The sequence below is a fragment of the Balearica regulorum genome, chromosome Z (genome assembly GCF_011004875.1).
Source record: "Balearica regulorum gibbericeps isolate bBalReg1 chromosome Z, bBalReg1.pri, whole genome shotgun sequence".
Lineage (NCBI taxonomy): Eukaryota > Metazoa > Chordata > Aves > Gruiformes > Gruidae > Balearica > Balearica regulorum.
In genome coordinates this window covers 22,611,317-22,627,400 of record NC_046220.1, presented here as the reverse complement: position 1 = coordinate 22,627,400, position 16,084 = coordinate 22,611,317, and the positions used below count along the sequence as shown (strand labels likewise).

The 16,084-nt window shown below is 38.3% G+C and overlaps 1 protein-coding gene across 1 annotated transcript in view; it reads right to left on the bottom strand.

The window, feature by feature from the left end:
- The window catches only part of PGGT1B (protein geranylgeranyltransferase type I subunit beta), a 40,236-nt gene that overhangs the window by 18,106 nt on the left and 6,046 nt on the right, over positions 1-16,084 (bottom strand). Inside the window, 2 exon segments of the mRNA XM_075740649.1 lie at positions 6,714-6,781; positions 15,168-15,286. Coding sequence (XP_075596764.1) covers positions 6,714-6,781; positions 15,168-15,286 — 187 coding nt within the window.

Below are 16,084 nucleotides of genomic sequence, written 5' to 3'. Positions count from 1 at the left end.
GAGAAAAATACTTATTATCCACTAGGCAGCAAGGGACTGTTCTCACGCAAGGGAATCACAGTTGGGAAAGGGGAGCACAAAACAAGGTGAAAGTGGCTGCAGCTGAAAAAGTGCTTGCTATGCAACAGAGAAGGGGAATAAGGGAATGAATACTGAGAGCTGCACCTCCTCTCCCTCATTTCCAGCCCTGGACTCTCTGCTGAGAAGAGGGCACAAATCTCAATGGCTCCCATTCCTACCCCCCATCACTGTCTCCTGCCCTGCACATCCCCTAGTGACACACCCATAGTCACAGAGTGGCTGAGGTGGGAAGGGATATCTGGAGCTCATCTGGTCCAACCACCTAGAGCTGGGTGCCCAGCACCATGTCCAGGAGGCTTTTGAACATCTCCAAGGATGGAGACTCCACCAGCTCCCTGGGCAACCTGTGCCAGTGCTCAGTTACCCTCACAGGGAAAAATTGTTTCCTGATGTTGAGAGGGAACCTCCTGTGTTTCAGTCTGTGCCCATTGCCTCTGGTCCTGCCTCTGGGCACCACTGAAAAGAGCCTGGCTACGTCCTCTTTGCACCCTCCCTGCAGGGATTTGTATACATTGATGGGATCCCCCTGAGCCTTCTCTTCTCCAGGCTGAAAATTCACAGCTCTCTCAGCCCTACCTTGTAGGAGAGGTGCTCCAGTCCCAGACAGACTTCACCATGGGGCATCCCACAGATGGAGGACAGCTGTGCCCTCAAACGGCTTAGAAAAAGCTACTGTAGTCATGAAACATGTTCTTCTAACTTGAGTAGATGACAAGCTCTAATCCCAGAAGAAAAAACTTGGTCTATCGTACCAATTATAGGCATTCTAAACCTAACAGAACTAAAAATCTTCCTTTCAGAATACCCTCCCCTTAAAGATTTTATTATAAGCAGTTTAACCCTTGTGATGCATTAACTTATTTCATATGTAAAATTCCGCTCAAAAAATCCAGACATATCCAGTGATACAAATTTGCCCCAGCACAGAGAAGTATCCAGTTTAATGTAATTGATAAATGTACATTTAATCAAAGTAAGTCTCTATTGTAAAGAGCCAATTTGAACCAGTTCTTCCCCTAACAGGATTCTGAATGTCCCAACTCTGTAGCTAAAGCTTCTCACATATTTTGTCAAACAAAATACAAGATACACACTAGCCAGTGAAAAAGGTTCTGTAAAGAATCTGTAAAGGTTCTCCAATATCAGGACCAACCACTTACAAAATTCAGTTCCTGTCAGCAACTACGAAGAAAACTGAATTTCCAAACATCTATATATTTGAAGTTAAACTGGAACTTAAAGTTAAACTTTCTCCCTACTTGGAATAATGTGGAGCACAGAAGTGCAGAAGATGCCTCTGCTCACTTCACACAAACACAGTGAAAATGCTGGAGCCTGAAAATCAATGTTAACTGCTGAGCACTGCTCTGTTTACACACTTTTATAGGTAGTTCATCTCCAAATCAATACTGACATCGGGAATAACTGAACAGTAATAGATATAGTGAAACAGTTTGATTTTACTTTTGACAATATGATTTCCAGAGAACGACTACATTCACTAAGCAAGGAAGGTTTGCTCTAAGGATATTCAGACTTGCTTTTTAAAACTGTATTTATGAAAACTCTAGTTCTAACTACGACAAACGTGCTTGGATATTCAGGAAATTTTCTAAGGCATCTATAAATTAGTACTACCATCTGCTTCTGTCCTTGAACATCAAAAAAATAATTGGGTACACGTAATGCAGAAAACACTTAGGATACGTGTCATTATGTGGGGAATCAGGGAGATGGTCTGAGCATTCAAAACCAGCTGCTCATAGGTCACACAACTACCTTCACTACTAATAGTTTTCTCTTATCACAGGATTATCATGTGGCAAGTAATTAAATTATTAAAGCCAGTGGAAGTGACAGAGGGTCCAACATATTGGTATACAGTCAATGTCTTCAGAACATTTGGGTTTGGGCCAAAAATCCCAACAAATATGGCCAATATTTCAGTAAAATTAAACACAGAAGGACCAGAATCAAATACAAGATCATACAGCAATTACTACAAGGCACACTCACAAAGGCCAACATGATGTCTCCTATGTGTAATTACTGTAGGAATTTGGAAGCTTTTGAGAGCCTAACAGATCTTTGTTCACCATATGTGGTTTTTAAAAAAATAAACAAAACAGATATACTTTCTCACCAGAAGAATAATACAAGAATAATATATCCTGTATGCTAATCATCATTGTTCAAATTTTAAGTGTACTGGAATTCACTTTATCTTCTAGACTCCATATGATTATTTCACGCTCATTGGATAGTACTTACAGAATTTTATGTTGTACCTACATACATCAATATATACTTCACACACTAATGCAACAAAAAACCTGAGCCCAAGTAACAAGATGTCTTTGAGGGGACAACAATTAGAATAATTGGACATTTCAGATAAACTCCCCCCCCATGAAAACAATATTTTTTTTTTTCATAAAATTGAGAATTCATAAAATCTGTAGAATTTGATATCCCAAAGTAGGACTGGAATGGCTTCTCCAAATGAAAAAGATTACAGCGAGTCTCAAATGTTTCATGAGATAATTACTAATACCTCTAAAATTTGCATGACTGGGAAGAAGTGTTGCTAGACTGCCTCTGCTATGAAGGACAAAGTAATTCAGACATTGTGTAGAAGTCTGTCCCAAATTTATCAATGACACTGTAGTGAAAGCAGCTGATTTTTAATTGTCATCTTCAGGCTTGGTGAAAAGAAGTTCCATTGTAAGTTCTGTATTATGAACAAGCCTACTTTTAGTGAAATAAAACTATTTCTGCCTCATAGATATTGCAGACTAAAGCAAAGGCAGCAACTAAGCAAACTGTCAGCCTACGCACAAAAAAACCCACTGCTGCCACCACCTCAAACCATGAGGTTCATGGACAAAGGACATAGAAATAAGCAGAATGAAGTTATTTTAAGAATGGTAGTTACATCTCAAAAACTATCAACAAGAATGTTGGCTGACCTTAAACACTTAGACTAAACAACCAGAAGAAAAACACTTAATCCAGTAAGGTTATGTCTACATGAAGGAGTAATGCAACAGGAGCAGGTCTGGTGAGCAGAACAGTCGGTGCTGTGGTGCTGGTGTCCCCTCTCTACGTGCATTTCACAATTTGTGCCAGCTGTTCTCTGGCTCCATGGACTAACAGCCCACTAATGGAGAAGTTAATTCAGAGTGCATCTTCTGGTTCAGTATCATTCCAAAGGAGCCCCGTTTGTGTGTCTTGCTCTTTTGGGGCAAGCACATTCAACCACTCTCATAAAGTCCTCTCTACTGATCTGAACTAATACACTGGTGCAGACATACTCTGAGAAGATAACAATGGGCATATGGCCAGGTCCTGTTCTTTCTATACACTTCAAAGAATTAACACCTAAAGATGCAATGCGAGGGGAAGCTTTCAAACATTTAAATCTGTTTCAGTGACATGATACTGTTCTCTACCACATTACCCAGAACAGTTACTTAAACATAACTCGTGGTCACCAATAACTCCTGCTGAGCACTGCAGAAAGGGTTAAGAAACTCTCTCTGCTGCGAAAGCATGAGAAAGATCTCTCCAAACACTAATAAAGAATGCTGCTAAACATACTCCTACACAGGCAGAGTCCCACTTTCAAAAAACTTTCTTCTCACACCTGGCTTCAGTGTCACATACATGGATTATTTCACCTTTGAGAAAACGCAACGTTGTGTCGGGAACACGAAACAGATCTATTTTTTCCCAAGTGAAACCATATGTTATTTACCTCAATCTTACATAAAAGTTCCGGGTATTGGCTTTCAATATAGCCCCTAAAACTTTAAAGAGACTGAAAAGACCTAGCCCCATCTGAAATGCTAATGAGACTGTTCACCTCTAAATTAGAAAGCTAGTTTAAACTCCAATAACACCTAATCAGTGAGACTGCAGAACCTGGAGCCATTTCAGAAAATAATTGTTACCTAATTTTAAATGATTCATGTTTCAATACAGTGACAGAAGCAGAACTCTTAGCCTTCATTTACAGTTAAGACTGCTGAGGCTTGTTAAGGCCATGCATGGTGAGTTGGTCAAGTGGATATGGTTTTGCTTCACTTTGGCTACAGCCCCAAAAAGCTGCATTGACACTACAATCAAACGCTGAAAGGGTAACAGCTAAAAAAACCCCAAACCCCAAACAAAAAACAAATGAGCTATCCTGGTAACACTTAGTAAAGTTGGACATTCTAACACATCCCTTGCTTTTTTCTATTATTCTGAAGTGACCCTGGTGACAGAAGAGATTTGGCTACCTCCAGTATGGCACTTCCTTGGAGTTCAAGAATGAAATCACTGTAGCGGCATGTAACAAATAGTACTGTTAATACAAATCCAAAATGCTTAAAGGCTTTTTAAAAAATTACTTTCCAAGACATAGGTTTTATAGAACATTTTAAAATTATGAATAATGACAAGACCTTAAACATATTTCAAAGTCATTGCAGTGGATTTCAAAGTCATTGCAGTGGATTTCCAAGTCTCTCTGAGTTATTTCAGAACTTTACAGGGCAACAGTGCCGGAAATACTTTAAACCTTTGTATGCCAATAAATCAAGCAGATCTGATCCCTGTAATGCAGATGCAATGAAAAAAAGTATTGCAATGCTTGAATAAAGAGCACATCCATCTGCAAACAGTTTTCCAGAGATAATGACCTTGTAACTAATTTCCACAGTTTATATGATTCCACCCCTTTGCTCCTTCTGCGGATTGGCTAAACATTATGAGACACTGATGGGCCACAACAAATTTCCTGAAAAGAGAATATTTAAGTATGAAGCATGTACTATTGGAAGTCAACAGTTAAATTAAAACACCAGAAAGTGCTAGAAAGGGATAATGACACTTTGTCGATCTTACAGACTTTTTTGTCTTCCAGGGCCTTTACAAGATCTGAGAATTATATCCAGAACTCACTCTTCACCTTTATACACTGGGGAGGATTAGAAAAAAGTTCCAAAAAGCATGCACTGATTTCATATACTATACCACATGGCACTAACCCAAACCTTTGAGGAAACATGACTGCTATATTTTTATTAGCTCAGTTTGATAAAATTATGTCCTTATTCATTTTGTAATGTTGTTCTGCCACAATAATAGCATGACAACCTAAACTTCTTTAGATAACTGTTATCAAAGACAACCATCCTCCTTCTGAGTAAACCCAGTCTTTTTCTTACACAACTACACTGAAATTATTGTCTACTATTTTGTCTCAAAGCTTTATTTTTAACGAAGTATCTCAGTAGGTCACCACTACAGATCTCAAATTGTTTTAAGTTTTAAGCAGTAGCTTTCCTTTTTTCCTTCAAGATCAGCGGGTGGTTGGATTGCCACTGAGGTTAATTCCAATTAAAAAAGATGATGAATTCATCTTGCTACTACAAGCTCACTGCAGGCACCATCTGTAGTGTAAAACAGGAGAAATATCAAAGCAAACTGAGAGACAAATTACCTTGCCTGTCACATGCTGCTGTAGCACCCACTGCAGGGATGTAAAAAAACCCTCTTCACAATTATTTTTTTGTTAGAAAGTGCAACCTCTGAATGTTACTGCCATAAGTACCTAGCTGACTTGCCATGCAAAGAGGCATATGTAGTTATTACTCCAATGTAGATTAACATTCCCACAAGTTATTCAGAAGCACAAAGTTACGCTGTTAAGAGTAAATAAAAAAAGGCCAAAACAGGCTGCTGTACTACCTTCATACACAGGTTCAAGCCTTTTAACACTCAACTACTATGGTGTAGTTTGTGTATCCAATGTCCATCCTTGTTTTCAATTTCAGATCTCAATATTCATTCATTTATATTTAAAATCTTGCTATCCGTCCACTACAAAAATCAAATAGTTGGTGATAATTTAGTGCTCTTCCAGATTTTTCATCCACTCTTTAGTAAGATTTGACTCTTCACTCTCAAAACATAGGATGGAACTACTGTACCTCTTTCACAGTCCTTCCTACACACTGGCCTCCACTTCCCTCTTCCAACCGTATCAGACCTTCTGTAGCATCCTTAGCAGCCTCTGCTAACCTCATTTTTTTCTTGTATTAAGGGCACTTTCTTTTTGTATACAGATTTAACTCTCTTGAACCTCAGTTTCATGGACTTCAAGTATCCTCTCTTACGGTCATGACAAACTGGGATGAGCAGAGCCTTGCCTATGTTTGAGTGGATACCAGGTGCAATCAAATACACATTTCATTACAGGAAGAGGAGTATCGAAGAACAGCATGTGCTGCAGCACTTAATATGGAGCTATTCCACTCTTCTCCACCAGCTGACAGTTCTTGAGTGAGAGAAGTTTCCCTACTTCAGTACAGATCAGAGGACGAGGAGAGTGCAGAGAGACAAGCCACAATTTATATGTCAATTTCTTCACTGTTCTGGAAACTCAAGCAGTATCATTTTAGTATGTTTCTTATGACTGGTTCTTAAAAGCTCTGCAAACATTTCAATGTATTATTAACAGTGCAAAAGTCCCTGCTTTCCAGGTATTCCATAATTATGCAGTTAATATTATACAAAACACACAAGATCATTTATTGGCTAATTGAAAATATTTCCCCTCACACACACAGACACACTCAACTGACCTTGGAGGGATTGAATGGCATCCCTAAATACGAAGAGCCTCTGAAGCCACAGCGATTCAAGTTTGATCCTGGAAAGATAAAAAAAAAAAAAAAAACCCTAGAAAAAACTCAACTAACTTGTTTTACTGAAACACTCATTATAAACCATAATTCTCTAGTCCAGATGAAAACCTGTTAGTTCAAAACTATTCACAGCATTACTAGAGTTTCCATGTGTCTTTCAGTATGTTCTCAACCTCAGCTTGTTACAACTCTGATTAATAAAAAAAAAACCAAAGTGAAGAAAACCACAAGCAAACTTGATCCTGCTGTAATGACAAAGCAGCAGATTTTTTTGATTTGGTGGAAATAGTGTTCATATCAGCACAGAATTGTCTTCCATGCTCACAAAAAACCAATAAATATTGCTCTCCTGGAAAAGTGACCAGAGTTAACAGATTTTTTTTCCTCTATAGATTCCGGCCTGGTAATACTGTCTGTTCCCAAGCAGAATTGTTTTAAGATACTTTGCGGCACGTACAAGGACAAACAGTGTGCAGTTTTAAGCTAACTCAATACTGTCAAATAGTTAAAATTATGTCACAGGTAAATTTTTAACTGGAGCAACTCTTCTCTCACCCAAAACACAGGTACAAGAACAGCTATCAAACATTTGTTAGTGATTCAATGTAATTTTTTTTAAATGTGTCACAGTACCTGAGCTTGCAGTATACAAAAGTGTGCACCACACACTGTCTAGAGCTAAGTATAGGTTTGCAGAGCTCAAATCTGCTTCTGCATGGCAAAAACTCAATCACTTCACTCCTTTGCCTCTGAAAGTAAAAGCCTAATGAGTGCTGTAGTTCAACAGTGCTTGGCTGTTGTTAAATTCTCTCTCCTTTTTAGCTCTTCAGCCTTTACTCTAAAAATCCTCATGGAGATTAAGAGACAATTGCACCAGATTAACCAAACAAGAATAGCTATAAAGCTGGAAGTCCTCAAAAAGATCACTATGCAATGTGGTCTACCAGTTTGGGTGTCATTTATCAGCACGTTAGCTTCTAATTTTAAATACATCCTGCACATATGCAACATTTAAACTAGAAGCTTTTATCAGTCTTAACTACTTCAACATGGTTAAAGTATGGAAGTTTCTCTACCAGGCAAGTCTTTGGATCTAACTTACTTAATCTTATTATTCACTTATTACTTAGCGGGAAAAAAAATGGTGTAATGAAAGTCATTTGAGCCTGCACTAAAAAATGGTATACTATAGTCATACCCACAAAGAGAAGACAGAGTATCTTTATCTGTAGACAAAAAATATGCATAACTTGTATTTTGCTATAATATATATCTTCTCTGCAAAGGACATTTGTCTGTTAGCTCCTGGAGTCTTGTATTTCATGTTGCAACAGGTTCTGGAAAGCACAGTGAATATTATTCTTAAGGACTAATGTAAAGTCCTGAATGGCACTGCCCAAAAAGCATCACAATTTGAAAAATGACACAATGTGAATGAATCAGTAAGAGGAGAAATAGAATTGCTAATTTTTAAATACTAGATTTCCTAGGTGACATTGTGGAAAAATCACCATTCACTTGGCCCATTTTCAGTAAAAATGAATCTGTGTCTTAAGTGCTTAAGTAAACTACAAAATTCACTTTGAAATGGCACCGATGTGGAAATCCTTCACCCAGGGAACAGTTGCTAGCCTACTAGCACACAGCTGTTCTGGCCTGCTGCAAATGAAAACGTGCTACGATTAGGACAGCTCTGCAGTCGAACAGAACTCAGCTGCTAGTTGCTAGATGGAAGGATTCATCCCAGAAAGACTGATCCCCATCACTGGCCCTTTAGACTGCATCTTATAATTCATTATCAAGGTAGAAATGGCAGTATGAAACCCAAGTGCAGTGTGCTGTTAGTGGGTCACTTTGACTGGCTTCTGACTTGACAGCTACTATGAAAAAGAAAGATTAAAAATAATGTACATGAATGAAATCAGGATCTATTATTCCCTTTAGCCATTCAATTTTTGTGTAGTATTTTAAAACTTTTCTTGTACTACTAAACTGCTACCAACTAAAACCAAGCATTGGTAATTTTAAAATGCTGGGTTTCTAGTTGTATTGCTATGGTTGATTTAAAATCTATTTTGACTCTTTATGTCAGTGACTACTGATGTCCCATCCTAGACTGTACACACTGGCTGGCTTCTAGGAGAAATAGAAGAGCATGGCTCTTCAATGCCTTTACTACTGTGTAATCTTTAAAGGGAATTTTATCCCCTCCTTCAAACAAAAAACCTTTGTCATTAATATGCATGCAACAGATAACTTCCTAGACCTTCAGCATTGCAAGTGAGTTGCTAAATTTCTAGTTACAATTCTTGAATTAAAAAATTGAATGCTGAGCTGATAAAGGAAGTGTTAAAACAGGAAGTGAAAACAGCTCATTTCTAACCAGAGGACTCTGGCACATTGATGTCATGTCTCAAATTTTTTTTCTAGCTTCCTGTGAACACACACGTTCAAAACCAAATGGGAACCAAAGGGGAATTAGGGAAAAACCACTGTCTTTCAGTTTATGCACATCACCTCACCTTCTGTGAAGTTCACTATACTGTTTAATTGTAAGCTACTTTTATATTATCTTCTGTAATAGCTTAGTAGTGCTAATCAAACTCTCGCCTACCTTCCTGAACCACAAACAGCCTGTCAGAATCAGAAATAGAATTAGAAATTAAACATATCCTAATTAAAAATATGTTATCATAGTTTATGTCCCTTGTAAAAAAATTCTGGAGTGACCAGTTCAGCTGCAGCAGTCTGCTGAAGCATCGGGAATAACTGCAGTTATGAAACGGTACCACCTAGTGTTCACTTCCAGAAATAGGCACATTTAACCACTTTCTGAAAGAGCTTAAGGCAGAGCAAAAAGTAATAAATGTTTCATCAATCGCTGCACGACTATTGCAAGCTGAACAAAACACACCTGGAAAAAACTCTTCACATTTGGCAACAGAACTAAAGACAATTGACCCCTTCCCCAAACCAAAAGATTCCAAGCTTAAATCAAGAGCTGAGACTTTCCCATGAAGAAAACTATATCATTTATGTATGCATAGGCCAGAAAGTCCTTAAAACATGTAACAGAGCTCCAAGTGATGACCACAGACGGCTTATCCTCAGATCTCTTTTGTTACAGACAGGACATTTTTGTTTTTTATCTTTTATGATTTGCCTTGCATGGGAAGATTGATAACTTACCACTACTTCTTCCATTTCAGGTTACCTATGCATTCCTCTGGTATCAAGGCTTTTCTCATTTTGCTAAGTACAGAAGCAAGCTTACCTACATCATTAAAATCTTCATACAAAAAAAAAAAAAAAATCACAGCTTTAACATAGGCTGACACAGTCAGTACATCCAGACAAAATTAAGCATAAGTAATTCTTACTGAACTAGCCCTACAAATAATTATTCTTATAAATCAAAGCACTAGAAAATGTCATAAAATGCAAAGTTGCATTCTCTAAATTGGAAGTCCATCATACAGCCAGATAAATACTTCAAATGTAGCCATTAAAGAAGTCTATGTTGGAGGAAAATTCATGTTTCTGCTTGAGAAACTCATGATGAGAAAGCTCATATGTAACAATAATCTCAAAAACAGTCAATGACATTGTATTCATGTTTTTTAGTACTGATACACAAGTAAAGAAGAAAGAAGCATTACTACAAATGTAAATTTAGACTTTGACAGAAGAAAGTTTTAGGTCCCTGACATAGCGTAATGGTTTTCAGCCTGCTATGCATGGGTCCTGGGGGTTCAGATCTTAAATTAACTATGTCTCAGCTCTCCTTTTGGTGCCATTTCTTAGTACGGCAAAGCTAGTGAAGCATCCAGCTGTCAAAAAGCACAATCTTATTGCCCTCTCCCTTACTGGGCTGGCATTAGCACTCCCAGCCAACACAGTTTATCAATGCAACACAAAGCTAACATTCTGTTAGGTAAGAGAATGCATGCTTTTTCGCCACTTCAACAAGCTAAACCAGCTCTCAAGCAGGGTCAAACAAATGCCAGTGTTGCTATGGGGGAAGATGGTGGATTAATATGGCCAAGGAGCGTGCCTCCACTGCCTCTCTGTAATTAGATTGCTTGAGTACAGACCTCTAGATTCACCATCTTTCAAAAGTGCTGAACTGTTTTTAAATGTGACCTGCAAGAAACTGGGATACATCTTCCTTACACTGCTCAGAGTTGCACTTTAAGATAGTTAAAATAAATTTGAAATTCTGTCTAGGAGCTGCTCTATGAGTGAAAAAACAGTAAAGCTCTGACATGACAAGAATCTTAAGAACAAGCAGTTGAAACAGGGTCTTTTGTCAACCCTTTTCCAATTTCACTAACACTTTAAAAAGCATGTCTTATTCTAAATACTTCTGATAAGGCTTGTAAAAGAGTACCACCCACCTCAAAATGAAAAAAAAGAAAAAGAAATACTTTTTTAAAAAAGATTTTGAAGTCTTTCTAAAAGGAAACACAACCTACTATTTCTGCAGCGAGCACACAAACAAAACAAAAACACATATTAGCCATGCACCTAAGCAGAGCATTTACTACAAGGAAGAAAAAGTAACAATGGATAAAATCTACACAATATAAAGCCAAACTATTTTGCAAGAGTTATAGAAGACAGGAAGCCTTTCAAATAAGCAGAAAACTAATGAGAACAGGCACTGAGCTAAGGGTGGTAGGTTTCTGTGTGAGGGTCAGCTTGTGTGTGTGACATACCATTCCCTCCTAATTGGAACTGGTATCAAGTCAGTCTCTAAAATGCTTGAGCTGAAATTGTGGTACCTAAAGGACCTTATCTGTTTGAATAACAATTACAACAAACCCATAGAATAACACAGTCTATCCTGACAAACCTTAATCTTTATCTTCCTTTAGTGCATTTGAATTAGGCTCACACAGTATATATTTCCTTTCTCACTACAGTGAGATCAAGGTCTCACCACTTTGCATTCATGAGCTTTAGTTTCACATAAAAACTTCAAAGGCTACAAACCTCTGAACTGAAGCTTTCATTAGCCATGAGACATATCACATACCTGTATATACAAACTTGAAACTATCACAGTATATTGTGAGACTCTACCTAAGCAGTATTTTAAAACACCAAATTCTGGATTTTCTACCAGGTTCTGTTACGCCCTGCTGTGGTGGGTTGACCCCAACAGCACCCACACAGCCACCCGCTCACTTCCCCCTCTCGTGGGAGCGAGAGAAAACAGAGAGAAGGGGAGAAGACTCATGGATCGAGATAGAGACAGTTTGAAAGGCGAAGCAAAAGCTGCGGGCACAAGCAAAGCAAAGGAGGAATTCATTCACTACTTCCCATCGGCCAGGCAGGTGTTTAGCCACTTCCCAGAAAGCAGAGCCTCAGCACGTGTAAGGGTTACTCGGGATGACAAATGCCAGAACCACAAATGTCACACCCTTCCTCCTCCTTTCCCCAGGCTTTTACTGCTGAACATGGTGTCAGATGGTATGGAGTATCCCTCAGGTCAGGTGGGGTGAGCTGTCCCGGCTGTGTCCCCTGGCTGTATCTGCTGGGGGAGAAGGGGTGCAAAGGGGGAAAAAGAGGCAGCCTTGATGCTGCACAGGCACTGCTTAGCAATAGCTCAAACACAGGCATGCTACTGATGCTGGTTTAGTCACAAAACGCGGTAGCATACAGGCTAATATGGGAAAAATGAATTCTATCCCAACAGTACACCTACTGTAATAATTAGTGATAAAAATAAACAGATAATAAGTTTGCAAGGCATCAACTGCTCTGTCTCCTATTTGTTGGCAAAATGACTGTAAGGTAGGGGTCGTTCTCAAAATTTGAAATTGGCATCTTAAAAACCTGCTTTAAATAAAAATCAACCATAATGCTATAGATATGAAAGCTTTGGAGAAACAAACATGAACAGCAGAGAAAGTTATTTTTCTGATCAGAATTACAGGAATTCTCTTTTTGCTCAGTTTAGGAATTCAACCAGTCATGTGATCAAAACCAAAGAACCAAGGTTCCGTAAAAATATATTCCAATTTAAAATACAAGTTTTAAGTAGGTTTTCAGTCCCAGAACCAAAAGTAATGAAGACTTATATCAAGTACAATACAGTTACTTAAGGCAAGGTTATTGAAATTAATCATTGCAGAAACTACGTAATAGAACAGTGCTATAATAGAAATGTTTGAAAATCATTTTTCCCTGGAAAGAGGGATTTATCAGCATACGTCAAAGAAGCTGCAATAGAATGTTTCTTTAAAAGCAGAGTAAAGATTTTTTAAAATTTTTTTTTAAGCTGGAAAGATTCCAATGCATCAAGCTAGCAACTGTTCTCATAAACTAGAGATGCACAAACATTTTGAAACCAAAAACTTCAGTGCTGCAGCCTATCAGAGTTTAGCTACTTCTTCAAACAGGCCAAAAGAGGGAGTCAGAGCTCTACTGCTGTGAAGCTGCCAATTAACAAATATTGCACACAGTAGATATTACAGGAGGGTATACATTCCTTTCTAAACATATAGTCATCCAGTATCCAACTTGCTTCTGTTGGTATCATTAACATTTTGCATCATCTTTGTCGATTAGATGAAATAAAAATAGAATTAAAATAATGCTGAAGTTTTAGGGGTTAAGTGACCAGACAGAGTAGTGTTACTACCAAAAGCAAGAGAGCTTAAAAAGAACAGAGTTCTTATGATGTGATACACAAATACAGGATTGGAGGGAAGTTTGTTGTTCTGGTAGAAAAGAGAGATTTATTACTTAAAAGCACACAACACACTGCCAAAAGCACCCTCCGCAAAACTACTGTCCTGTAATCTTATGATGGGATGATAGCTGGAAAAAGAAGGAGCACATCTCAGCTGTGCCCTGGACTGTTAGCCACCACTCCACATCTGCATGCTGACATTTATACTGCCCTCCCTGAGACTCTTCACAATGGGACTATTCCAAACATTGGCTAGGTAGAAAAAAAAGCTGAGAATTACTGCATACTATCAAAGACAAACAAACAAACAAACAAATGCCTATTTTAATCTCTGTTCTTGCAAACTTCATTGTTCTTCCACAATATGCTCCTAAAGACTGGGATAAAGATGAGAAAGTGAGCGAATCCTAAAAACAAAGCAGGTACACCCTGGAAATTTTTTTTAGTGTTGAGGGACAGGAACCTTCTCATGACTAAAAACATTGTGGGAATAATTATGCCATCCAAACCCCTGATTTTCTATAATCAGTCCTAGAATACAACACAAGGAAAAAAGAATCTATTAGAGCTAATGCCTAGGGTGAATCTGATGGTTTGTAAGTCACCACAATAAGAAAAGGGATCTTTTTATTACTGTAAAAATCAAGCATCAGCGATCTTGACTTTCATATGTTTATTTCATAAAACTGTTTGTATTTCATAAAAATGCTTTTAGGAAAGACACCTCATTTGTAGTATCTAATTAGACTAGATATTATATGGAAATGCACAGTTTTCTTTTTATGACTATCTAACATAACAAGTACTTGTTCATGATGTTACAGATGGAATTACCTCTCCTCTAGAGACCAGCCTGGAGCTATCCCCACACCAGCACTTTTAACATGCCAGCACCTCCTGTCATAAAACAGCAGTGGCTCGCCCGTGCCTCCCGCCCTCCCTCCCACCCCTTCTACTGCTATCAGCCATTCACCTGCACTGCTGCAGAAAAAATTGCCAATACCACGTAGCACACAGAATCAGCACCTCCCTGACTGCCCTCAAGTCATGGGTAAAGGGACGCTTCCTGTGTGCTCCCTCCCTGGCTTGGATTTGCTACGCAGCTTCCAATCTGAGGACAGCTGGGATGCAGCAACAGCACCACTCGGTCTAAAAACCTTAGGTGAAATTAGCCTTCACAAATCTAAGGAACAGATTTTTCATTTTAAAGCAGGAACTGCATTTATCCCTCTTGCTTCCTAACCTTACACCTCCTGTTTTCCAAAAGCTGTTCCAAATAACCACACCTGTGCTCAGAGCTACAATTAATGGAAGTCAATATAATCACTATTAGACTTACAATACTTATAAAACATATGCATTTCTTTTAGGACCAGGTGAAACATTCCTCTGAGATGCTTAAAGATGCAACTTCATTATTATTCTATACTGTCTTACCTTCAAATTATTTTCATAGCTTCACCTTGTATACATGAAAATTCCAAACTAAGCACTCTTTCTAGCTTTATTACTTTAGAGGGATCTATTTCTAGGATTTGCTCAACATTGCTATCTGAAATGATCAGGACAGCACGTCAGGAAGGTCAACCTTGTATTTCATAAAAACCAAGAGCCATCCACTATTCCCCAGGTGAAAAGCAAAAGTAAAGATGTTAATATCAATAAAAAAAAAAACTAAAAAACTCACTCACTGTCTTCTGTGGGAAGGACCTGCAGGGAATAAATCCATTCTATTATATCATCTTTGTTCACCACATCTAAGGAATCCAACATATCCAGACCAGAGAGTGCGAAAAATGCAATTGTCAACCTAAAAGAAAAAGATAAGACTTACACTTCCCACCATAAATATCATGGGGAAATTAACAAACGGTTGCAGAAACAGAAATATCTATGAATTCTCAGCCTTTAACAGTGGTGCAACACATAGTGCCTAGCTCAGAAAGCATGAAATTTATCTACTGGACAAAATTATGTTCTTTGTACTGTAAACATTTCTCTGCCTCAGCAAGGCTTTTCATATAAGCCACCCCTCCTTTTATATAGTAACATAGTATAGACATTAACCTAAGGGCCTGCTTAGCTGAAAAAAAAACACTACAAAGTAAACCCGGTTATTAACATCAGGAGCACTAGTTCTCTGTGGTGAATTCTTACATGAACAGTCCCCTAAATATGCAGTAAGTGCAAGCTAACCCTGAACTGCAGTAAGCTGTCTCTCATTGTGTCCCAACCCAATTTCAGATGCTTGGCAGTTAGGTGTTAAACAGCAAGGCTTCCTTTGTAACCAATCAATGTGTAATAGGCACGCAGGATGTATTACCATAGAGGTACTTAGTTCTTGTCCTTTGATATAAAGGAGCCTAGATGACTAACTTAATTAAACATTTAAAATTAAGTACGTCAAATTCAAGTATCCAATACAGAAGCGCAGTAGGTAGCACGCTGAATGTCCTTCTTGCCTACAGCTCGTTTCCTTCCATAAACATGTGCTACCATAGCTGTTAACCAACACCTTCTTTGAGGACCTTGTTTTTAATCTCAAACCGTTGCAGTCACCTAGCTTACAGGATGGCCCCTCAAACAGCTGCATTACATGCTCTGACAG